This window comes from Esox lucius, chromosome 13 (genome assembly GCF_011004845.1).
Source record: "Esox lucius isolate fEsoLuc1 chromosome 13, fEsoLuc1.pri, whole genome shotgun sequence".
Lineage (NCBI taxonomy): Eukaryota > Metazoa > Chordata > Actinopteri > Esociformes > Esocidae > Esox > Esox lucius.
The window spans coordinates 22,409,139-22,434,842 of record NC_047581.1 but is presented as its reverse complement, the minus strand read 5'-3'; the positions used below and the strand labels follow the sequence as shown (position 1 = coordinate 22,434,842).

Sequence of the window (25,704 nt, the reverse complement as noted above, 5' to 3'; positions counted from 1 at the left end):
ATATGGTTGCAGAAGAGAGAGAGATTAGGGGTTGATTGAAAGACTGATCTGAAGGCAAGAGACAGAGGAGGGTAAAAAATGGTGACATGGGAAAGACATAGAGGGCGACATTTCCCTGTGTCTTGTCATACATCATCAGTGTCTGTGAGAGGGTGAGAAATTCATTTGGACGTGTGTGTGCGCATGTGTAAACCGAGGAAGACCAGCTAGGCTGGGCAACATGGCTACAATACAGAGGGAGATACATGGAGAGAGATTGACGGCAACAGGGAGGCCTAACCAGACAGTATTTTATAAAGCCCTTTTTATGTTGGCAGTCGTCAAAGTGCTTATATACAGCTCTGGAAAAAATTAAGAGACCATTGCAGCTTTTTCTTTCCTTTCCAAAAAAGTCGAAAAGGAAGGCTTTGAGTGAGGAACAGAAGGGTTCAAATTAAGAGAACACTGCAAATTCAACGCTTCTGTTCCTCACTCAAAACTTTCCTTTCCAACTTTTTTGGAAAGGAAAGAAAAAGGTGCAGTGGTCTCTTAATTTCTTCCGGAGATGTAGCTACAGGTCAGAACCCCAAAGAGAAACCAAGAACCAATAATGTAGGAACTCTCTTGTAGGGTCGGAACATAAGAAGAAACCTAGAGGGGAGCCAGAATCCTCTTCCTAATGCCAGGTATAATAGTACATTACCTTTTTGGACCACATCAGTGTTTTTGTGTGTTCTGGTGACCAGCAAGTCAATATATGTAGGCCAGCTGTTTCCAGACTCTTCAGGCAGAAGACAGATCAGCTGCACAACCAGGTGCACAAAGAAAGGGAAGACCAGATGGGCTGTGGACAGGAACACCAGGAATCAACAAGCAGAAGGTAGATATGCAACAGAACCAGAAGGCCCTGCCACCAGCAGTTTGTTTAGAAATTCTAGGTACAGTAAGAAGTCTTGCATCTTGTGACCATGGTGAATGCATTTTTACTCACGGCAGGAGAGTTAAGTAGGAGTCCATGTAATGCTTTGCAAGTTAACAGTAAAGTAGTCTTTATAGTCGGTCAGTGTAGAGAGGCTACTACTGGAGTGATCAGGATGTTTTTGGTTCTGATGTTTTCATCTGAGTATTTGTTTTTATACTTTTCTTTTTCTATGTAAATTACATCGAATTGCTGCAATGTATGAATTGTGCTATATTAAAAAACTTGCTTGCTTGCTTCTGGTCAAAATTCTAGCATCTATATTTAGCACTAATTGACAGGTGTTTAGCGTGTTATTCGAGTTGCTGGAGACAGGAGCATCGCAATTGTGTAATTAACTAACAAAAGTGTGGATGGGTTTTTCTGCGTTGTGGTTTGACTCAAAGTTTCTTATTTTCTGCAATGTTCCATTGGAAAAAAGCAGCTGTTGAAATATGTTTTGTATGTTCATTAAAAGAAAGATCCATGTCCAGAGTAATGCTGTCGTCCTTCAAAGTTTTTTGGGAGTTAAGGTTTATTGTGAGACAGCACAGTTTAAAAACAAAAAAACGTTCTGTCATCCATCTCATTATGTCTGAAGCACAGGCTTGCAGGGTAGGCAATTTAGGTGCTTTGCTATATTGTGTTGTCTAAATTGCCAAACAATTGCCAAAAAACGTTGCAGAAATAGATATTTCTGGTTTAACTACTTTTATGCGGACATCTGTTCCCGAAAGACCTATGTCACACACACACAAACACACATACACTATGAACACACACAAGCATACACAGAAGCCTGAAGTAGACATATTTTTTCTGGTTTACGATTAAATCAACACTACAGCTTGCTCACCTAATGAAACCATTTAATAACCCTTTTGTTGAGAATTTTAGACCTTTTTATTTTGAAATTGTGCTGTCCTTGTTGTGACATGGACAACACAGTTTGTGTTGCTTTTAAATCCAGGGTATGTGTGTAACAACTTGTCAAGGTGTAGTGTTGGAGGGAACCAGGCGCAGGCAGTACTCTCGTTCGTGGGATTTATTAAAACAACAAACAAACCAAACACGAACAGAAAAACAATACTAATGACTGAATGAAATAAAAGTGCGCAACATGCGTCTTAACAATTAACATTCAAACAGTACATTCAATAACACTCACCGATTAAATGCACACACAGCAACAATGACAGCGACAGCAACAATGATCCACAATGTGGGGAGCAGAGGGGAAACATATATACACATACAAACGAGCTAGATTGGGACCTGGTGTGGAAGATGGGAAACATGTGACAGTCCGGGATGTGTTCGTGAGATATGGGAACTTGTGGAAATATGGCACGGTGGCGCTGCTGCTCACCGCACCATGACAGTACCCCCCCCCAAAGGCCCGGCCACCGGACGGGCCAAGACGAACCCCAGCCCAAGGGAGGGGGGGCGGGGCAGCACAGTACCCCCATCGGCACAAACCCGCCGAGGGGGCGGAACAGCCGCGACTAACCATGGTGGCGGAGCCGTCGGGACAGGCCGGGGAGGCAGAACCGGCCGAAGATCAGGAGCCGGCGGAGGGTCAGGAGCCGGGAGAGCCGACGGAGGGTCGGTGGCCGGCGGAGGGTCAGAGGCCGGGAGTGCCGACGGAGGGTCGGTGGCCGGCGGAGGGTCAGAGGCCGGGAGAGCCGACGGAGGGTCGGTGGCCGGCGTAGGGTCGGTAGCCGGGAGAGCCGACGGAGGGTCGGTGGCCGGCGGAGGGTCGGTAGCCGGAAGAGCCGAAGGAGGGTCGGTAGCCGGAAGAGCCGACGGCGGGTCGGTAGCCGGAAGAGCCGACGGCGGGTCGGTAGCCGGAAGAGCCGACGGCGGGTCGGTAGCCGGAAGAGCCGACGGCGGGTCGGTAGCCGGAAGAGCCGACGGCGGGTCGGTAGCCGGAAGAGCCGACGGCGGGTCGGTAGCCGGAAGAGCCGACGGCGGGTCGGTAGCCGGAAGAGCCGACGGCGGGTCGGTAGCCGGAAGAGCCGAAGGAGGGACCGGGGCTGCCGGGACAGGAGAGGGCGCCGGGGCGGCCGGGACAGGAGAGGGCGCCGGGGCGGCCGGGACAGGAAGGGGCGCCGGGGCGGCCGGGACAGGAAGGGGCGCCGGGGCGGCCGGGACAGGAAGGGGCGCCGGGGCGGCCGGGACAGGAAGGGGCGCCGGGGCGGCCGGGACAGGAAGGGGCGCCGGGGCGGCCGGGACAGGAAGGGGCGCCGGGGCGGCCGGGACAGGAAGGGGCGCCGGGGCGGCCGGGACAGGAAGGGGCGCCGGGGCGGCCGGGACAGGAAGGGGCGCCGGGGCGGCCGGGACAGGAAGGGGCGCCGGGGCGGCCGGGACAGGAAGGGGCGCCGGGGCGGCCGGGACAGGAAGGGGCGCCGGGGCGGCCGGGACAGGAAGGGGCGCCGGGGCGGCCGGGACAGGAAGGGGCGCCGGGGCGGCCGGGACAGGAAGGGGCGCCGGGGCGGCCGGGACAGGAAGGGGCGGTGGCAGCCAAACCCCGGCAAGCTCAGGCGGTGCAGGCCACTCCTCCTCGGCCTCAGGCGGTGCAGGCTGCTGCCACTGGCAGGAAGGAGGCGCTGGCTGCTGCTCCAATGCAGCAGGGGGCGCTGACTGCCGCTGCTGGCAGGTAGGAGGCGCTGGCTGCTGCTCCAATGCAGCAGGGGGCGCTGACTGCCGCTGCTGGCAGGTAGGAGGCGCTGGCTGCTGCTCCAATGCCGCAGGGGGCGCTGACTGCCGCTGCTGGCAGGTAGGAGGCGCTGGCTGCTGCTCCGATGCAGCAGGGGGCAATCGGCGCCGTGGCGCAGGGACAGGGGTGGCGGAAGGCCGCGGAGCAGGAAGCGGTGTGCGCCTAATTGCCAGCCTACAGCCTGGCCAGCCTGCACGGGGTCGAGGAGGCACCGGACATAGAGGGGGCGCCGTCGGGACTTCCCTCGGGCACCCTCTCAGCCCCCCCCTAAAATTTTCCTGGGGGGACCTCGGACCGGGCGTTGGGCACGTCGCCCTCTTCTTCCTCCGGCCACGCCTGCATCCTGTCCTTCCTGCCTCCTGCATGTCCTGCAGGAGACCCTTCACCAGCTCCCCTTGCTCTTTGGTGAGGGGCTTGACCACTCCATACTGGTCCATGCCCCACAGTGGCACCCCGAACCCGTCTTGGGGCAACCCCCAGCACTGCTCCCCAAGGGGATCCTCCTCCACTCTCTCATAGACCGCTTCGTCGTCATCTGAGGAGAGGGAGTCAGACCCCCAATCGCCCCTCCAGGTATATACCCTCTCTGGAGGGACTGCCTGCTGGTTCCAGGTTTGGTGGATCATTCTGTAACAACTTGTCAAGGTGTAGTGTTGGAGGGAACCAGGCGCAGGCAGTACTCTCGTTCGTGGGATTTATTAAAACAACAAACAAACCAAACACGAACAGAAAAACAATACTAATGACTGAATGAAATAAAAGTGCGCAACATGCGTCTTAACAATTAACATTCAAACAGTACATTCAATAACACTCACCGATTAAATGCACACACAGCAACAATGACAGCGACAGCAACAATGATCCACAATGTGGGGAGCAGAGGGGAAACATATATACACATACAAACGAGCTAGATTGGGACCTGGTGTGGAAGATGGGAAACATGTGACAGTCCGGGATGTGTTCGTGAGATATGGGAACTTGGGAAAACATGGCACGGTGGCGCTGCTGCTCACCGCACCATGACAATGTGCTTCATGGCAGAATTTCAGCCCTGTCTGTGGACTTAATGAGGTATAAACTAAAGTAGGACAACAGCTGGGACGAACTTTGTCCTCACTGATGTGACCTCTATTTACAGTTTCACCAGAAACGTAAGCAGACGTTAGTGCACATTAGTGCATGTGCAGTGTGCTATGAGGTACAGATATTCAGAGTACAGTACATTCAGACAACAGCATATTCAGAGGAGATTCCGTTAAAGCCAATAGATTTTGCACGCTATCTGCACATCTTAACTATTATGCAATGAACACGTCCAGAAAATGATTGATCTGATTGATTGCTATTCCACCCAGGCCTTTCATTTTCTCTTTCTCTAGCTCTCTCCTATCCCACCCCTCTTCTATCTGGCCACTCTCTCTCTGCTGGGGAACATGATTCAGAACATGGGCAGATCTGTGGCATGTGAAGAAACTGAAGAGAGCTCAGGGATCTGATTGCTTTTGTAATGGAGCCGGAGGTCTGTAATTCCTTGCCAAACACAAACTGTTTTGTGTAATGCCTCAATCAATGACCTGTTAAAGGAGGGCCAAGATTAGTACATGGTCCCTGCATTGATTGTCAGTGCTGCGGCAGGAGTAGCGCTGGAGGGTGAAGGGCTTCTGATTTTCTTTTTTCAAGATTCCAGGGTTTAAAAATAAGACATTGTACATAATACATATGCAGGTGTCTTGGGTGACATTAGGGTTGAGCAAGTCTACTAAAACCCAATGGGTAACCTTTGGTTCATCAGTACTTGGGGCCTTTAGTTTAAATTAAAGGGCTGAATAGTGTGTACTGTAGTGGGAGATTCTGACCCAATAATGTTTTGTTACTACAATAATCTCTCATCTCTGCCTCCTGATCTTACTGCATATTTTATATTTTTTCTTTTTCCTCTCCCTCCCTCCAAAACCCTTGTCTCTCCACGTTTCTCTGCCCATGACCTCAGACACGAACCAAGGTCGACCAAATTATTTGTTTTTTGCAAATCTGTTTAAATCCTTTCGAGGTTTTTAATTGCGTTTATGTAACCCCCCCCCCCCACACACACACACACACACACACCCACCCACACACACCACACACAAACGCGCGCTCACTCTAGCACAGTGTCTTCCCCTTGGGATTCGTCGTCCCCACTTGACAAGACTAATTGGATGCGTCATAAAACAGTAATGAAAGAAGAAATTGCCCTTTTTGTGGAAAGACTTATTCCTCTTCACGACTGTTAATTTTCTCCAATTTCATGCTTTACCATCTCATCACTTAGGGAGTTTTTTCAAATTCTCATTACATAAATTAAAAACTGCATATCACGTAAAGGTTCATCTCTGTTTATACTAACAAAAAAAAACGGCATTGCCAATAAAATGACACCCCCTTAAAAATGATACTAAATGCTTATAGCCTATGGAACAGCATAGCCTTTGGAACAGCATAGCCTATGGAACAGCATAGCCTATGGAACGGTTAATTATTTTCTCTCTTTGTACTCCCCCCGTTCTGTCTCACTCTTTCTCTGACTCTACATCCACCTCTCTCCAAGAGAACATTTGGTGCGCGCATTCCGTTGCATTCCTGGGGACGTCGCAGCACGCTAGGCGAGAGTATAACCTTCTTGAGCAGAACTCGAGAAAATATAACCCTTTGTATCGGAAAGCTAGCCTACTTCAGACAGCATGCAGGTAAACAAACTCACTGTCATTTATTTTATTTTATTAAAAAAATGATTAGGGTTGTGCTGTATTTTCAGTAAGATTAGCCCAGCATTGCATCTGAAATTGTGTCAGTCTAAAACTGGTTTCACTGCGAATAGCTTACTATGCGTAATTCCGAGAAGACAACTTGTTGTGGGTTTATTTTCTGTCCTTCTGTTATTTCATTCAGCAGCACATTTGTACATCTGAGACATCTGAGTTCGGGAAAGTAACGTTATTACATGTCGCTTTGAGTTGGGGTACGCCACGCTCCGCGCGCAAGGTGCGGGGACCACATCCTCTGGCTGCTTTCTGTGAGGTGTCACAGGGAATCATTTCTTGCACGGCAATTGAACTGTTTGTGTTACTTGCCATTATTAGTACAAGTTTAGATCGCTTGCTTGATTAACTACATTTAAAACATTGGCATGGCTAATTATGTGACTGATGCACCTGGTGTAATCAGCTATTGAGACACCGGAGTTCCCTCCCAAAATCTTAGTTTGCACTTAAAGTTGGTGCATGGTCACCACTTTTGCATCCTGAATTTTTGGGGGAGGGTTGTAATTGTCAAAGGGGATTTCCTCAGTTTGTACATATTGTTTATTTTCTTTAGCTTTTTTCATTTTGTTTGAAGCTTGCATAATGTTACTGTTCAATAGAGTAATATTGCTGATCTCCCTCTCTTCCCCTCTCTGCCCCCTAATTTTCCTCCCCCATAGGCAGTAGACTTAGGTTGCATGGCGCATTGAACCATTTGTCTTGTGCAGTTGAAGGTGGTGCGCTTGACTCCTTCTTATCTTTAACTTAGATAGATGGGGGAAGAATGTTAATATTACCCTGGTACAAAAAAATAGGATGCTCAACTTCTGACCAATCAGTATGTGAACTTAAACTCCCCGCAATCCCGACCAGATTCCTAGTCCCAGCCACTGAGAAACATCCCCATAGCTTGATGCTCCCACCACCATGATTCACTAAAGTGATGGTATTAACCAGGTGATGAGCGGTAACGTGAGATGTAGAGATTGGCATTCAGGCCTAATAGTTTGATATTGGTGTCATCAGACCATATAATAATTTTCTTCATGCTCTCAGAGTCCTTCAAGTGACATGTCAAATGCCTTTTACTCAGGAGCAGCTTCCGTCCACCCACGCTACCACAAGTGTCTGATTGAAAAAACTCTTCCAGCAGCTATTGACTAGGACAATTGGTGTCAGGTACTAATGAATGGACATCTCCTCAAAGATTTAACCACTTATTGATTTCAGAGTCATCCTTCCTGTTAATTGAGCTGATGGATCTGGGACACCAGATAAGTTGGATTCCTAGCCGATAAAATTAAAGTCAGGGAGAAAAGAAAAGCTGGCAAAATGATTTTGCCTCTGACAGTGATGGTTGGTCTAGTAAGATTTGATCTTAGCTAGACCCCACCAGTTTAGTGTATTTACAAGTACAGAGATGTTGTTACCTGGATGTACTGGTGGACAGGGGTTGCTGTATTTACCTCCTGGGATCAGTCTTGTAGAGTTTTTATGTGCATATGACAACTTGAGATTTGAGTCATCATTATACAGTGAACAGACTTCTACATGCTTTGTAAGTGGGAAAATCGTCAGTGTATCAAATACTTGTTCTCCCCACTGTATGCTTGATGCTAATGAGTTTGAAATGGAACAGAGAAACAGGACAGAAACCTTTCCTTTCTTGTTCTTTTCCTCACTCTATTCCTCTGTCTTTCTAATCACATTCAGTCTCTCTCCCCCCTGACTCTGTCTTTGTATTCTCTTCATCTCTCCACCCCTGCTGACTTTTTGAAGTCTATGCAGCGTTACTGAAAATACAGCTTTTATTGATGTAAATGCCAAAATCCAGACAAATCATGTCCGATATCTTTTCACCTTCAATTCTTCAAAACCCGTTAAAATAAAACAGTATTAATTAAGCAATAGTCAGCAACTTATGTTTAAATATGTGCATCATTTTCTCTTTTACACAAGATCTCTTAAATGCTTTCTCAGAAGGATACAGAGTAGCCCAGATAAAAGTTGCCTATCTTGGAAAGGAAGACACTATTCCACCATCCTACTTACAGGTTGACCTCCACGACCACCCGATCACTTCCCACATGGGAGATGGCAAGGGGGAGTACGTGAGAAAAGTTTAAATGGTGAAGTGGACATCATGTTGGTGAAGAGGCGAAGAGGGAGGTCAGGGGAGAACAGAGCAGAGGAAGAGTAGAGGGTTGACAGTGGAAGAGTAGAGACACCGTAAGTAATAGAGACAGAGAGATTTACGATAGCAAGTGTGGGAGATGGAATGAGAGGAAAAGATAGAAAGAAGAGCGAGAGACGGAATCAGGATTGAGAGAAGGAGTAATGAGAGAGGGTAAAAGAGATAGAAAGTGATAGAGAGCAGAAAGAAAGCTAGAGAGAACGTATCTCTTCTGCATGGCCAGGTAGGATATTAATCAAACATGACTTATTAATGGATTCACTCATTTGTGACGCTAAAGCCGAGGACTCCTCGTCTCTCCTCATCTCTCCTCTCCTCTGTTCCCCCTCCTCATCTCTCTCCTGTTCTCCACACTGCGCTCTCCTCTTCTTCATTAAAATGAATTAGTTATAGATATATAATGTCTAGATTATATAATGTCTAGATCTAGGTGCTAAAATAGTTTTTCCCCCCAGATAATTAATATTGACCACTGCAATGAACAAAACAATGTTTTTTTCCCAAAGCGAAAGGGGAAAATGCAGACCGTGTAGAAAGGAGCACATGTCCGAAACAAACAAAACAAACCTCTGTCCATCTTGACTTTGCGGTATTCTTTTGAACCTATCCAATGTATTTTATATTACAAGAAAAATGGCTTGATTGAGTCCCTGAGTTGCTTATGAAAGTACATTGTTATGAATATGACAATGTTAAAAAAATAAAAAAGATATTACAGAAGGAGAATCATTCTAATGACACAAACTCTTCCCAGCAGGGTCATTGGGAAGGTTCGCCAAAATGTTGTATACCTATTATTTTGTAATAATACCCTGGTAGTTACATTTGTCTAGGGAGATCTTGAATTGGAGAAGTTCTGACCCACAGGAGTTGCGTCAGTACATGGATAAGCATTCTCTAATTTCACTTGATACAGAGATGCTACCAATCAAACTGGCCAAAACAAGTGTGAATAGGATCCTGGATTAGGGTTCGTGGAGGAGAATATCATCAGCGTGTAGAGACATGTTGACAGTGTTGTAATACTTTTAGCCAGAGGGGTTAAGTTAAAAAATATAAAACATTTAAAGAAACACTTAAATCACACATTGGGTCTCGATGAAGGAGACTTAACTGTACACTGTGTAATTTGTTGAGAACAAAATGATGTAACAACGGTCAATGGAAACCAAAATCACAGAATCGATTCAGGGCTGGATTCAAACTCACGCCGAAAATCAAAGTAAACAACTGAAGTCACAGGCTGTTCCAACTGGATTTCATCCTGGCAACTCATAATGGGACTCAGTAGTGTGGATGGCCCCCACGTGCCTGTATTCACTCCCGACAATGTCTGGGCATGCTCCTGATGAGAGGGCTATTGGTGTCCTGGGGGATCTCACCTGTCACTTCATTTAAACCAAAACAGGTGACATTGATTCAATATTGCTTATGCTTCCTAACTGGACAGATTGATATCCCTAAAATGTAATTAACTTGGTGTTACACTGTGATGATTACGTGTTCCCTTAATTTTTTGTAGCAGTGTGTATAACTTGGGTTAAGGGTTATTATTTATAAAGATATGGTTTCTGAAGTATGTGTGATGAAACTCTGGTTCTGACCTACTCATTCCTCCTTCTGTCCAATCTTTCTAATTATTCCTTTTGTCCTTTCCTCTCATACTTTTGACACTCTTCTCTCTTCCTTCTGCATGCTCTCTCCTCCTAAATGTTCCTTCTCTCTTATAACATAATATCCCCACAATGAAAACTATTTCTTATCCACCATATGAAAGACTGGACTGTTCCTGTCCTTCCTTTCCATTCCAGTCTCTTCACCCCCTGGAGATAATGACCACTACTTTATATATAGTATCTGGTCATTATGCAATAGCATATCTGTGTGACATGAACACACTGACGCTTACAAACACACATACACACACACACACAAACCACTTCCCTCTCTACCTATTTTCTCTCTTCACGCCAAAAATAGCTATGCAAATACATTGCTAGCAAATGCCTGTAATATAATCTACATCTCTCATTTTGGTTTTGTTCTTTCCACTTCTGTCTTCATGTTTTTCCCATACTTATTCTCTTTACCACTCCCTCTGTCCCTACCCTCCTACTCTGTGCCTTCTTCCCCTTTTCTCCCCCTTATCTCCCCCCCGTCACCTTAGAACCCCTCTACTCAATCCAAACCTTGATCGCTTGTTCAGCATCCATAATAATCAACATCATCTGGGAACATCCCAACACTTGGTTTCCCTCCTTCATATCCATTCTCCCTTCTCTCTGTTTCTCCCACTCTATCCTTCTCTCATACCCATTCTCTCTCTTGCTTTTCTCTCTATGTGGCTAGACTCCCCCAGGATGTCGTACACTGTGTGCTTTATTCTCCCGTCATCCCTCGTCTCCCTCCCACATGGCAGGAAGAAAACAGAGCTCCTGTGTCTCCTCTCTTTCATCTCTTTCCCTCACTCAGCCAATCCTCTGTGTTTGTGGCAGCAGGGGCCAAGACCCAAGACGGATCAGTGGAGAGGTTTTAGGAAAGGCTAAATAAATGAAGCTGTATCACTTCTTAGATCTCTCGTCCACATTTACATTCACAGTGCCCTTGGCCTGCTCAGTCGTCATGTCAATATCATTTTCTATAGATACACTTTTGTTCTGCAATGCTTTACGGACAGCAATTAGATGTTGATAGACATGTCAACTGTGATCTGATGACCCGCTCCAGCCACCCATCTCTTTCACTTTATCAATTTTAAGGGCTTTGATGAAGATCTGATATAATTTTAGGTCAGATTTTTGCAGATATACAGAAAATGCTAAAGGGTTAGCATTTGTCGAACTATAGTAGTTTTCCTCCAGACCAGCTGGTGTACCAGAGCAGAGGTCTGGGCATCCTGAAGTGTGTTCTCTTACCTGGTTCCCTCCCTCTTTTTCAAAAGGAATCAATGGGTATAACAAGTATGTTGAAAACTCCTAGTTTACACCAGTCCAAATCTTTAAATCCATCAGAGGGTGTGAGTATATTCTCACATCTGGTGTAGCAGTCTTGCAGCCATTCCTCAATGCCTTTCCTTGTTGTTAATTAGCTGTATTTTGACCTTACTAAACACTACTCGGAGATACAATACATTTACCAAAGAGAGTAAGATGTGTGAGGTTAGTGGCAAGCCACAGAAACACTGAGCCCACAGTGCGTTATTGATTCATTTAGTCTCTGTGATTGCACTCCCCAGTGTTCTGTCGGTTTGGACCGTGTAACTCTTTCTCTCTGTTTCTCTGTCTCTCTAGGAGGAATGTAAGACCATGGACGGCAGTCTGTTGGGTGATGCCAATGGTGTAGAGCCCAGACCAGGAAGAGTGAAGGAGTCGGAGAAATGGCAGAAGCCTCGGTTTACTCGCAAAGCCCTGATGAACTGCTGTCTGGTCAAATGGGTCATCGCCGCCAGGACAACACCAGACAAGGGTGAGGAGGGGAGGGAGTGGAAGAAGGTGAGGTGGAAAGGGTGAGAGGTAACAGGGGAGGGTGAAAGGAGAGGTCAGTGGGTGGAACATGAGGGGAGAGTGTGGGAGGTGAGGTGGAAAGAGTGGAAGGTGAGGGGGAGAGAGTATGTTAGGGGAAGGAGGAAATATTTGCTCCTTGAGTGACTGCCTTGTCAGGACCTTCAGTTCATCAGTGCCTCACTGTAGTTTAAAATGGGAAAGTCTGTTTGAAAGATATTTATTCCAGGCCCACATGTATTGTAGGACTTTGTTCTACATAGCTACTTTGCTAATTGATCAGTTCAGTGTTTACCTACATTCAACACACCTGGTCTTCCAGGTGAGTTAAATATAAAGGGTTTCACCTCCCTTTATTCCCAGCGATGTACAAACCCGATTCCAAAAAAGTTGGGACACTGTACAATTGTGAATAAAAACAGAATGCAATGATGTGGAAGTTTCAAATTTCAATATTTTATTCAGAATACAACATAGATGACATATCAAATGTTTAAACTGAGAAAATGTATCACTTTAAGGGCAAAATAAGTTGATTTTAAATTTCATGGCATCAACACATCTCAAGAAAGTTGGGACAAGGCCATGTTTACCACTGTGTGGCATCCTCTCTTCTTTTTATAACAGACTGCAAATGTCTGTGGACTGAGGAGACAAGTTGCTCAAGTTTATGAATAGGAATGTTCCATGAATAGGAATTACCATTCATGTCTAATACAGGCTTCTAGTTGCTCAACTGTCTTAGGTCTTCTTTGTCGCACCTTCCTCTTTATGATGCGCCAAATGTTTTCTATGGGTGAAAGATCTGGATTGCAGGCTGGCCATTTCAGTACCCGGATCCTTCTTCTATGCAGCCATGACATTGTAATTGATGCAGTATGTGGTCTGGCATTGTCATGTTGGAAAATGCAAGGTCTTCCCTGAAAGAGACGACGTCTGGGTGGGAGCATATGTTGTTCTAGAACTTGGATATAACTGTCAGCATTGATGGTGCCTTTCCAGATGTGTAGGCTGCCCATGCCACACGCACTCATGCAACCCCATACCATCAGAGATGCAGGCTTCTGAACTGAGCGCTGATAACAACTTGGGTTGTCCTTGCCCTCTTTAGTCCGGATGACATGGTGTCCCAGTTTTCCAAAATGAACTTCAAATTTTGATTTGTCTGACTACAGAAAACTTTTCCACTTTGCCACAGTCCATTTTAAATGATCCTTGGTCCAGAGAAAAATGCCTGCGCTTCTGGATCCTGTTTAGATACGGCTTCTTTTTTGACCTATAAAGTTTTAGCCGGCAACGGCGAATGGCACGGTGGATTGTGTTCACCGACAATGTTTTCTGGAAGTATTCCTGAGCCCATGTTGTGATTTCCATTACAGTATAATTCCTGTATGTGATGCAGTGCCGTCTGAGGGCCCGAGGATCACGGGCATCCAGTATGGTTTTCCGGCCTTGACCCTTACACACAGAGATTGTTCCAGATTCTCTGAATCTTTGGATGATATTATGCACTGTAGATGATGATAACTTCAAACTCTTTGCAGTTTTTCTCTGAGAAACTCCTTTCTGATATTGCTCCACTATTTTTCGCCGCAGCATTGAGGGAATTGGTGATCCTCTGCCCATCTTGACTTCTGAGAGACACTGCCACTCTGAGAGGCTCTTTTTATACCCAATCATGTTGCCAATTGACATAATAAGGTCCTCCAGCTGTTCCTTATCTGTACATTTAACTTTTCCGGCCTCTTATTGCTACCTGTCCCAACTTGTTTGGAATGTGTAGCTCTCATGAAATCCAAAATGAGCCAATATTTGGCACGACATTACAAAATGTCTCACTTTCAACATTCGATATGTTATCTATATTCTATTGTGAATTAAATATAAGTTTGAGATTTGTAAATTATTCCATTCCTTTTTTACTCACAATTTGTACAGTGTCCCAACTTTTTTGGAATCAGGTTTGTAGTAGTGTTACCATAAATCTGAGATGGGGATGGTGTGTAATACTGGAGGATCAAATACTGATGGGGGTTTAGGAAAGGTGAATGTGGTGGGATGTGCCATTGAACAGTCAACCAAACGTATATGATTCTATTGAGACAGAGTGCAGTGGTGTGGAGCTTCTGTGAGTACCAGGGATTCTGATAACCAACATATCCGTTTTCTGTGTTGGGGTTTGTTGCTATGCGTTATTTGAAACTGGATGCCCTGGAGAGAGGGGAGGGACAGACGTTGCATTCTGTCAGATGAATAGACAAGCAGTGAGAGAGACAAAGAGAGCGAGAAAAGGAGAGATAAGAAACAGAGAGGAGGGTTATTACCAGAGACTGTGATTCTGAATAGGTGAGAGGCCATCATTTCAAAGGGACAATAACTTCAACTGTGATTACTCAGGGCACTGCAGTATGTGGATCAAATCTGTGTTGGATGCTGCACTGAACCTCGCTACACTTTAGACATCTCAGAAAACCTCTTTCATAGACTATGGTATATCCAACCCACCAGAGGGAATGACCAGATTAAATCCATGCTGAGTTTAACGACTGAGCTGTGCTTAACAACAGGATTGAACAAGCTGTGTTCAGGTCACATTTTCTATCCCGGGTTTGGACTGTGTTGAACGCTGAACTCCGTCCTTGTTAGGATGAATGAGTGCAGAGCAGAGTGTGAGAAGGAACTAAATAACTTCCTACGCTGCTTCTTTGGCTTCCTGACTGGATCATTCTCTTCAGGTACTCCAAGGGCTGTCTTCATCTTTGTCCAGTACACTGCTATGCTCTTCTCTGCCAGAGACCTGTATGTAGAAAAGTTAGCATGTGGTTCATTGACAGCATGGTTTAGAGGTTTTGTTGAATCATAGAGATGTAAACAGGTCTCCTCTGTATATCCATGCTGTCGAAGCTATCCATGCCAAACATTCCATGACAAATTGTTCTTGTTGTTAATGAATGAGATTAGCATCATTGGTTCTAATGACATTATAGAAGACCAGACATTTGTTTTTGAAAATCGTACCCCAGTGAGCCGTAAGACTACCTCCTGCTCGTTCTTCAGTATGGAGTTTCAAAAACAAACCACGAACATTACATTTTCTGTATAATTATCCAGGTATTTAGATGTTTCACACAATAAATGGATGATTCCATCTTCGACCACATGTCAATTTTGTTGCAAGTCGGGCAGTACTTCTCCGTTCATTCTCAGCACTGACTACACAGAGAATGACATAGGTAGTCCAGGAAAACTGTTTTAGTCCACAAAAGTTTTTTGGAATGACACAATTTTACGTGTAAAATGTCTGGAGACCAGCTTCACTACACTGATAATGTGTTTTTTAGTGTTGATGATTTTTACAGGTCGCATACAACTGAACCGGCAAGAGGAGGTTCTAACGTTGGTCGGGGTACATATTTCAAAATCAGCGGAATTACATTACATGTGACATCTATAACGTGACATTTACCTCCACCCAAAATACAGACATAAAATAGTGCCATTTCCCTCTAATTTTCCCTCATGACTTATGGTCAAAACACTTGGACAGTTATGACATACGGGTATTTGGACGGTTGCCTGTCCTTTCGTTGACCGTTGATTAAGTGTAAAACTATCCTCATATGTCCTTTTGTCCAACAGCTTCCATTCGTTCATCATCCTCTCTCCCACTGCTGACTCAGCAAGCTCACGTCTTCTCCTTTTGCTGACCTTCCCGTCCTGCCTGCTGCGTTTCTGTCTCCGTCCAGGGTTATTATGTAGCCCAGGGCTGTCTAGGGAAAGCATTTTTGAGTCTGTCTGTTTTCATTATCCCCATTCCTTTTTAACTCCAGAGGCCAGAAAAGAGAGAGACAACAGCGATGCTATGACTCCTTCTTTCTTTTTCCATCCCCCCCTTTTCTCTCTTGCTCACCTTAGTCTGTCCGTTGGAAATGTGTTTTAAAGTTGTTACCTAAATCAGAGGGGTTAGGAGGTGAAAACATTAATAATATATTGATAATAGTTTATCTTGAGGTTCTTGGCAATTACCAGCATAATCACTCATTGCAAATCATAAGATTGTGAGTGAAAAAGAGAGTTAAATAAGCACATGAAAAAAGATTTACAAGATCTGTGCGTTGACTCAATTGTTCCATAACACTTCATACATTTCTTTTTTTCCCATTCTGTAGAATACTTATTTTTTTATTGACTTAAGGATAGCAGCTAAGTAGTCCTAAACATATAGCTCTCACCACCAGGCTTTACAGTTTGTATTGGGTTGTTCTCTTTTGTGGCAGTGTTTTGTTTTTGACGATCCTGGCGTCTGGTGTTGCAGCCAAACAACTCCCCTTTCTTTGACTCATCTGCCAGGACCAAATTGGTTGTCATTCCAGTAGTCATGTTCTTCATGCAGAGGCTTCTTTGTTCCTGACCTGGTGGTTGGCCAAATCTTGTCTCTTTTTGACATTCTTTGAGATTGATTGTGTTAAGAGATGCCTGTAGGTCCCTTGTTACCCTGGAGTTCGAAGAGACTTTGAGAATCTTTCGGTCAGCTCTAGCTGAATTTGGTGGGGCGTCACAGATTGGCAGCGGTAGATATTCTCCATTTGTAGATCACTGTTAAATAGTGGGATTAATTACATTGTTACGACTTACCTGTGTGGGTTAGACCAAACCATGTGTCTGAACCAGTGGTGGCTGCTGGTCTTTCAAAGAGGGGAAGCTCATTTTCGGCCTACATTATAACCCTCTGATGGTCTTCATTTGTAGTGACATTCGGGGTCTTTGGGGTCTTTTGGTATTTTTTTTTTTTTACCAATATAATTTTACTCTGTTAAAATCAGGTCGACAATATTAGCACTGTCCGCAGTTTCACCCGCGTACGACGCTAGCCTAGCCTATTACTGTATATGAATGAATGAACTATCTAAAAAAAACATTGTAAAACTGAAACAAGGACTGTGGTGTAGCCTATAATTGTGTGAAATATATTATGCAAACCCACTAGCAATTTCGCCAAACAAATATCAAGAAATATTGCAGCAGTTTGTCTTTCGAACACACTTGAGAAATCCGCCATGGGACTGAGCACAAAACAGCTTCAGTGACTTCTTATAGTACAGACCGCTGTCAGTCAAAAGGAGATGCAGTTTGACAGATTGTCAGATCCTCCAATCATCACGCGGAAGCCCGGAGTCTGGGCCAGCCCACTCCTCATTCACCCCCAGAGACGCTCGGCGTCCGTGGGCGGGACATAATCGCAGCATTTATCCAATCACCGTCTACTTTCGGAGCACTGAAAAAAACTGTTCTAAGCAGCCCCATTGAAGCCAATGGACGCTCGGAGTCAACAGGGAAATGCACTGTGACGCTGCAGGATTGTATGAGAAGAAAATCGAGTCAGCCGACCTGTAGCTGATTCTGAACTAACTAGTTTTAGAGATGAACGTGTTTTAACGCATTTCTAGTCAATAAAATGTTTACACAATAGTACATATTTGACCTTTTTTTTTGACATTATAGGGGAAGCAGAGCTTCCCTTGCAGTCTTAAAGAAATCCCCACTGGCACATTATGTAAGGTGGGACTCTCTTATGACTTTAAATGGCAGCGGTTAACTTTTTCTACACAAGGAAATAGCCTTTACGTTCTATATAACTGCATAAACCATTGCAGAGTGTAGAAAAAACATTGTCAATGTAGTTGATTAAATTAAATAACCTTTTTCTGTCAACGGTGTTAAATATCAATATGGCCAAATATGAAAAAAAGAACAGACAAACTCAACATTATAGGGGTGTTCGCACCATCCCATATATTGGGTACATTTCTTTCCCCCTTCTTCTACCTAATGTCTTTGGCAAGATCAAAGAATGGCGAGGATTGAAGTATTAGTAAAAGAAACAGGTAATTCCTCAGAGCACTGCAGGTGAACTGCTTTATTTCTAGCCCCCTCATGGTTTGTACATAGTTCTAGCGCCCTCTAGTGCAGACTGTAAATATTATACAGTTTGTGTTATATCATAAGCTTAATGTATGAGTTATTTGAGCCATTTCTGACAGATGTTCATCTAATCAAACCTCAAGGTATGCGTACATGGAGCAACACGTTCTGTAAAAGAACCGTTTAGGGTAGTCATTTGGAAATCAGACTGTAGGTGTGCCACAGCTTGTTTAAGAGAGGGTGCCATAGCATAAGGTAATGTGACATCAGCATAAAAATGAAATGTACTTGAAATTTCTTACTGAGTTACAGATTTCATTAAAATACAGACAGAACAATATAGGACCCAAAATTGAACCCTGTGGAACTCCTTTGTGGGATTACAAGAAATGTATTTCTATTAAATCTTGTTTTTACAAGATTTAATTGCATCAGTTACAACAGTCTGGGTTCTGTTGCTAAGAAACATTTTCAAATCAGAGGCAAGTATCCTTGGACAGGCCCAATGAAAATAACTTTTTCAATAAGATTGAGTTATCTGCTGTATCAAACCCCTTTGACAGGTCAAGAAACAGAGCAACACAACCTAATTTTGACAATGTCACTTACAACCAGTAAAGTAGCTGTAAGAATACTGTGCCAAGTCTAAAACCCAAATTGTTCAAACTAAAATTTTCTGATAAAAAGGAACGTAACTGTTTATTTACCAATGACTCAAGGATTTTGAAAGGAATGACAATTTAGAGAGTTATCAAGGTCGAGTTTACACCTTAATGCAGTGGGAGCACGAGTCATTTTCAAAACTTTAGGGATGACCCCAACATTTATTTTAGATTAAATATTTGCGTTAGAGCTTCAGAGATAAATGGTGCATTACGAAACAACAAGCCTGGATCTATAATAATAATAATAATTTATTCAACTTCTATAGCGCTTTTCATTATAGAAAATAATCACTTGATAAAACAAAATAAAGTAGAGCGACTACGATAGAGTAGGTCTTGACTAGAACTTTCTGACAGAGCTGAAGCTTTTCAATAGTTAGAATGATCGCCAAGAGGAACATGGCCCATGCAGTGTGAGGACCAACGTGTTCAAGGAGGGAGACGAGCAGGTCCTCCAGAAGCAGGCAGGCAGCACAGCCCACCCAGCTCTTGGTCCCATCAGCACCCCGCCATCTCTGCCATCCAACCGTGACCTCTCCAAAGCTGCCTACCCACTTTCCACTCACTCCTCGATGTTTGGCCTTTTTCTGAAGGATTCCAAGTTAGGCAAGTCATTCCCTGTGCTCCTCACTAACAGAATTGTTCAAAACTATGAAGAAATAACCCTGAGTAGATGTCCTTCATTTCAGTCCTTTGTAGATCCCCAGATAATAGGTGAAATGTCAGTACAGACTTTCAGTACAAATATTCAAAAAAAACTGTCAACTAGCTCCAATGAGTTGATTACAGAAAGGTATAATTTCTGTTCGATTTTTATAGTTGAAATAAAAAATATTATAACTGATCAGCATTTAAAAAGTTATTCAAGAAAAATGCACATAAAATACATAAATAAATAAAAAGCTATTAAAATAGCAGAGCCATCAGCCTGGGGTGCCATAAAGGCGCCATGGCAACCGGAACTAGCATATCAGCAACTGTTGTTTTCATAGCTAACAATGAATCAATACCTTTTTTTGCAGTGACCAGACTCTGTGAAAACACGTTGGCTCTTAACATAAGTGTACCTTCCTAAATACTTGATATGTTCCTCTAATTTATTACTTTCTCAGTTGAATGTATCTATTTAAAACTATACATTTACTCAGGTGAACTTAATATAGGTTGTATATTAAAAATAATGAATTTCTTTATTATTGCACGGTTGAGTAAGGAATGTACAAGGAAAGGGTCAGGAAGTTGGAAAATAACGTGACAGACTCTGTTCTGAGAGGGAGATATAGAGAATGAAGAAGTGGTGTTGTGTGATATTTTATGTGAAAGGTCAGGCTCTTTGGTCTGTCCTGTTTGATCTCTCTGTCTGACCCTGTTTTTCTCTCTTCATCTGTTTCTGACTCAAGCCCAGTTTCACAAACTCCAAACAGACTTGGAAATGTCACACACACAAACACTGTCATCCTCTCCACACAGTTGTCAGAGTCAGTTCAATCTGTCAGTTCAATCTGTGCTGTGATCCATTGGGTGGTAGTTTATGACAGGAAAAATAGTTATTCTTCAAGTTTACTTTATTAGTACTTTTCTATGAGTCTGGTGGAAGTCTGAACTTGTTTTGTAGTATTTAGTTGTGTCTAATTTTCATCTTACTCTAGGCATTTGTGTTAATACTATACAGACTTGGAATCTATTATAGTAGATAGTCTAGTATAGGATAATATAGTTGACTTGTGGGGTCTGGTCTGGTCACTATGGGAGCGGTGATGGCAGCTCTGTCTCTGGAGGCCAGGAGGCGTCTGTCTCACCCAAGCTGTCTGTCTGACTGTCGCTCTAATGCTGCACGGTACCACCGCTCAGGTAGGTCTGACTGTTTCTCTGCCGGCTCTTTACTTCTCTCACTGTGAATCTTCTCTTGCTGTCACCATATTCCTATTGTCTGGTTGAATGTCACCATATACCTCTTGTCTGGTTGAATGTCACCATATTCCTGTCACCATATTCTTCTTCTCAGGTTGGCTGTTACCGTATTCCTCTTGTCTGGCTGATTGTCACCGTATTCTTCTTGCCTGGCTGACTGTCACCATATTAATTTTGTCTGGCTGAATGTCACTGTATTCCTTTTGTCTGGCTGAATGTCACCGTATTCCTCTTGTCGGGCTGAATGTCACCGTATTCCTCTTGTCTGACTGAATATCACCGTATTCTTCTTGTCTGGCTGATTGTCACCGAATTCTTCTTGTCTGGCTGACTGTCACCATATTACTTTTGTCTGGCTGAATGTCACTGTATTCCTCTTGTCTGGCTGAATGTCACCGTATTCCTCTTGTCTGGCTGAATGTCACCGTATTCCTCTTGTCTGAATGAATATCACCGTATTCTTCTTGTCTGGCTGAATGTCACTGTATTCTTCTTGTCTGGCTGAATGTCACCGTATTCCTCATCTGGCTGAATTTCACCGTATTCCTCTTGTCTAGCTGAATGTCACCATATTCCTCTTATCTGGCTGAATGTCACCATATTCCTCTTGTCTGGCTGAATGTCACCGTATTCCTCATCTGGCTGAATGTCACGGTATTCTGCTTGTCTGGCTGACTGTCACCGTATTACTCTTGTCTGGCTGAATTTCACCGTATTCCTCTTGTCTGGCTGAATGTCACCATATTCCTCTTGTCTGGTTGACTGTCAGCATATACTTGCTACAAAAAACCAATCTAGAACCTACTTCTTCTACTCCAATATGAGAACCCTTTTCACAGAAGGCCATGCAGGGAATTCAAAGGTGTTCTGTTTGCCCAGATGCTGTACATTCATCATAACATAATCTCTGTCTACTCTCTAGTACTTTATGAACTGTACAGTACTCCTCCTATCTCTGTTTTATGTCTATCCTTCCCTTTCCCCCTCCCAACTCAAGAAGTCATGTTCCGCTGGGTGATCTACAGTGTTTAAAAGCAGTATTTAGATGTCTCCATATTGACCAGTGTCTATCTAGTCTGTTTGTGTGTGTGATCCTGACTCCATTACCAGACAGATACAGCTAGCGTGGATCAATTCTCCAGCTATCTGTGGCTCTGTTGTGCGGAGGACCTAACAATGCGCACCTGATACTTTGAACTCTTACTTGTCTGAATCTGCTGTCTGTGGGTGTGTATATGTGTGTGTGTGGGTGTGTGTGTGTGAGTGTGTGTGTACATACAGTCACCCATTTTGAGTTACAAGATACATGATTGCTGAGCAGGCTTTCCTGGTTATAGTGTATGGATATGAGGATCAGGAATCTGGTGCTGTGGAGGAGGTAGGGGCAGGGGACAGGAAGAGGGGAGAGACTCCCCCCAGGTTCATTGATCTCTCACACACTGGCCTCTCGCTCTTCCTGCCATCTCCATCAGTGCATTAGCGCTTATTCTCTCTCTTACACTCTCCTCTTTCTCTCACACACAAACACACATACTCACCTCTGTCTCCATCACATCATACTCAGTGCATTAGCCAGTGCATACTCATCAACTACTTTATCCTACCCTCTGTTTTCACCCACCTATTCATAGGTGTGTCTGTGTGTGTGTCTGTGTGTGTGTGTGTGTGTCTACTTGTGTGTTTACCTACAGATAGGAGTGGTCTATGAGAGTTTGTTCCAGAATAACTTTGAAAATGAAACATTGCAGTAGAACTGTCACCTCAATCTGGTTTCTTTCTGTTTTCCTTGGCTCTTGGAGAGGAGAGTGGCTGATGGGGCGATGAGGTGTCTGCTATAGGATCTGTGTGTGTGTGTGTGTTCAACATATCCAGCCTTCTCTCTGTGTCAATCTGGAATTGTGATTTCATCCGTGGTCCCCAAGCGCAACGTTTGAAAGAGAAGATGAAAGGGGGAAAGGTAATTGGGGGTTGGGGGGGGGGGTTGGGGGAGCGAATAAAAGCGGGTCCAGAACAGGATACGGAGCCTGTGGTTGGAGAGAGTGGAGGAATGGATATTGGGGATCGAGAGCGGCTGGAAAGAAAGGGATAAGTTGACTGAGATGGGCAAAGCAAGGAGAGGAGCAGAGGAATGGAGCAAGGGCGATATGGACAGAAAGAGAGCAGGGGTGGAGTGGACTGCCCATTGTAACTTTATCATCTGTGGTTTTCTTACGGGACAGTGGGAGAGAGGGGAGAGAGGGGAGAGAGGGGAGAGAGGGGAGAGAGAGATGGAAGGAGGGAGGGAGGGGTGATCTAGTTGAAAGCCCTCAGTACTGACATTGGAGAGAAGTGGAGAGACACAGAGAGAGAGAGACCAAGACAGCTGGTAGTGAGAGCGGTGAGCGCTAGTAGCTTCACAGTCCATCGGACCCATTATCCCACACAGACTGGATCCTCCAGGCCTCATTGTGGTCTCTACATGGACTAGACTGACTGGAAATACTGGGCCAGATTAGACCTGGGACCAGATAGACTTTATTAATGTTGAACCTGGCTAAAACTCCAACCAGATCTGGACCGGATTGAACTGGACCAGATAGACTTTATTAATGTTGAACCTGGCTTTGACTCCAACCAGATCTGGACCGGATTGAACTGGACCAACTGTTACTCAGAAGAGGAAGAAATGGTTCGGGAATCAAAGATAAATAACTGTGATGTATACAGATCTATGCATATGCCGTACTATGACAAGCTGTAAAATAAGGGAATGTGCCAAGCTTTTATTGGTGGTCATTGGCATAATGTTTAATTCCCAGAATATTTAGAGAGGGTACAAAGATTTAGTTGCTGTATCTTTTGGTAGTTCTTATGTTGCTGTTAAGTTTTGTGAAAGATGAGATGATCACAGTGGGGTCTAGAATTTCACTCTCACCGCTGTCCTTCTACACACCTTCCTGACTCAGTTGGTCAGTCATCTGATTCATTCATTGATTTACTGTTTGAAGACACATCATGAACCGAATACCAAATGGATACCGAAGACCTATCATTGGCTGTCTGTTTTGATATGAAAGCAACTGTTGAGGAATGACTTGAGTGTTAACTTTGGACTGCTCCTCACTTTTTTCATGTCTGCCTTGTTTGGGATATTTTCTGTTCCATTATTTTTGACATTTCGTAGGGATTTATTTTTGCCCATTCCTGATTACCAGCTCTGTATGTTCGAGCAAGCTGACCATCTTAGCCAAGCAGCAAGTACCTATGCTAGCTTACTGACTTGTAGATAACCTTGCATTGTTCAACTACAGTGACTATTACTAACCTTGCACCAGTGTGAGTCTCCCAACCTGCACTCCGACCCTCCCCAGCACCAAGCCTTTGTGTGTGGGCTTGCCTTCGGCAGGCTCCCCCTGCCCTCTCCCAGTCATGGGTTTTCAGATCCAGGGCATGGAGCTGTTTGCCATGGGCGTGGTTTTCGTCATGTTTGTGGCTGTGCTCAAGGGCTTTGGCATCCTGGAGCCTATTTCCTCCTTTGAAGGTAAGAGCCCTGGGGGCTCCAGCTACTGAGGGTGGAAATCCAATGAAAGGGCTGAGAGGCATAAATGATGGTGGTCTGTATATTTAATTATATTTTCACAAAGGTAGACATGGCATTTACTTGAATGTTTCAGCGTGAAATATCTGTTCTCTGAAATTGGCTGTGGAGTCTGTCTTTGGAATGTTGGAGGCAAAGTGGGTGCAGTGTATAGTACCAGTATCTATTCCTTATATCTGGGTATCTAGTATCTGGGGTGGGGCATTTGCAGTGTGCTGTCTTAGCATTAGGTATATTAAAGCTGAAGGTATAGTGTAGAGTTGTGGATCTAATGTAGGACTATAAAGAAACATCAATCAGATTCTAGAATGTTCCCTGAAGAAGTTTTAGGCTGAAGGCCAGACAAAGTGCCCTACAGTCACTGTGCCAAAGCAATTGCACTTGAAAGCCTCCAGCCACACTGCAGATTAAAGGGTTTCTTTTTTTATTTACCACAGGCATCATAAGCATTAGAGAGCGCTGTGGTGGCAAAACGTCTACCCTTTACCTCCATTCTGGAATCTGGTAAATTGTGGTACTTTACACATTTAGTGCTCCTGTGGCTAGATTTTAGATGGCGAATCCATGAACATCTTATACTGTAAGTTAATGTTGATTGGGTGATTCATCCAGGAATCATTACAATCTCTCATTCTCAAATTTTTACCCTCCCTCAACCAATCCCCCATCTCAAAATGTTCTTGCCCTCGCTCTCAATTTCAAATATCTCTCTTCCTTCTCCATCTGTCTTAACACAGTGGATCATTCTCTCCATTCAGCTCTCCATCTCCTTCTTCTTGTGGTCACATCTTCAGAGGCAGGGCTCAAACCCAGGTCTAGCATTACCTAGCATTAATTATACATGCATTATCGAACTGACTATATCTGAGACTGCCTAAATATGGAGCTTGCAGTCCTTCACCCGGACCATGAAGGACACTGGCCCTGTTGCAATGGCCCCCTAGAATCCTCCCTCCCGCTGTTCCTGTCCTACAATAGAATCCTCCCTCCCACAGTTCCTGTCCTACAATAGAATCCTCCCTCCCGCTGTTCCTGTCCTACAATAGAATCCTCCCTCTCCCTGTTCCTGTCCTACAGTAGAATCCTCTCTCCCACTGTTTCTGTCCTACAATAGAATGCTCCCTCCCACCGTTCCTGTCGTACAATAGAAACCTCCCTCTCAACGTTACTGTCCTACAATAGAATCCTCCCTCCCACTGTTCTTGTCCTACAATAGAATCCTCCCTCCCAATGTTCCTGTCGTACAATAGAAACCTCCCTCTCAACGTTACTGTCCTACAATAGAATCCTCCCTCCCACTGTTCAGTAGTGTCTTACAATAGAATCCTCTCTCCCACTGTTCAGTAGTGTCCTACAATAGAATCCTCTCTCCCACTGTTCAGTAGGACTTTCCAGGCCAGTGTTTGGTGTCTATGTAGTACATGTGTTTTGGGTGTGTATTTTCAGTATGTGTGGGGCCGTGTACGTGTGGGGCCGTGTACTTTTGGGTATGT

The 25,704-nt window shown here is 44.4% G+C and overlaps 1 protein-coding gene across 8 annotated transcripts in view; it reads left to right on the top strand.

Annotated features, from left to right (window-relative positions):
* Positions 1-840: 840 nt before the first annotated feature.
* The window catches only part of kcnip3a (Kv channel interacting protein 3a, calsenilin), a 35,570-nt gene continuing 10,706 nt past the window's right edge, over positions 841-25,704 (top strand). Inside the window, exons 1-3 of one of the 8 annotated variants that reach the window (XM_034296485.1) lie at positions 6,204-6,388; positions 6,591-6,683; positions 11,927-12,101. In XM_034296485.1, the coding sequence (XP_034152376.1) occupies positions 6,383-6,388; positions 6,591-6,683; positions 11,927-12,101 (274 nt within the window). In that variant the 5' untranslated portion in view covers positions 6,204-6,382. Of the gene's footprint in view, positions 860-6,203; positions 6,389-6,590; positions 6,684-7,137; positions 7,622-10,439; positions 11,173-11,926; positions 12,102-22,941; positions 24,155-25,704 lie in introns of those variants that run through there. The other 7 variants (XM_010876541.4, XM_034296487.1, XM_010876539.5 and 4 more) reach the window with 7 other exon arrangements.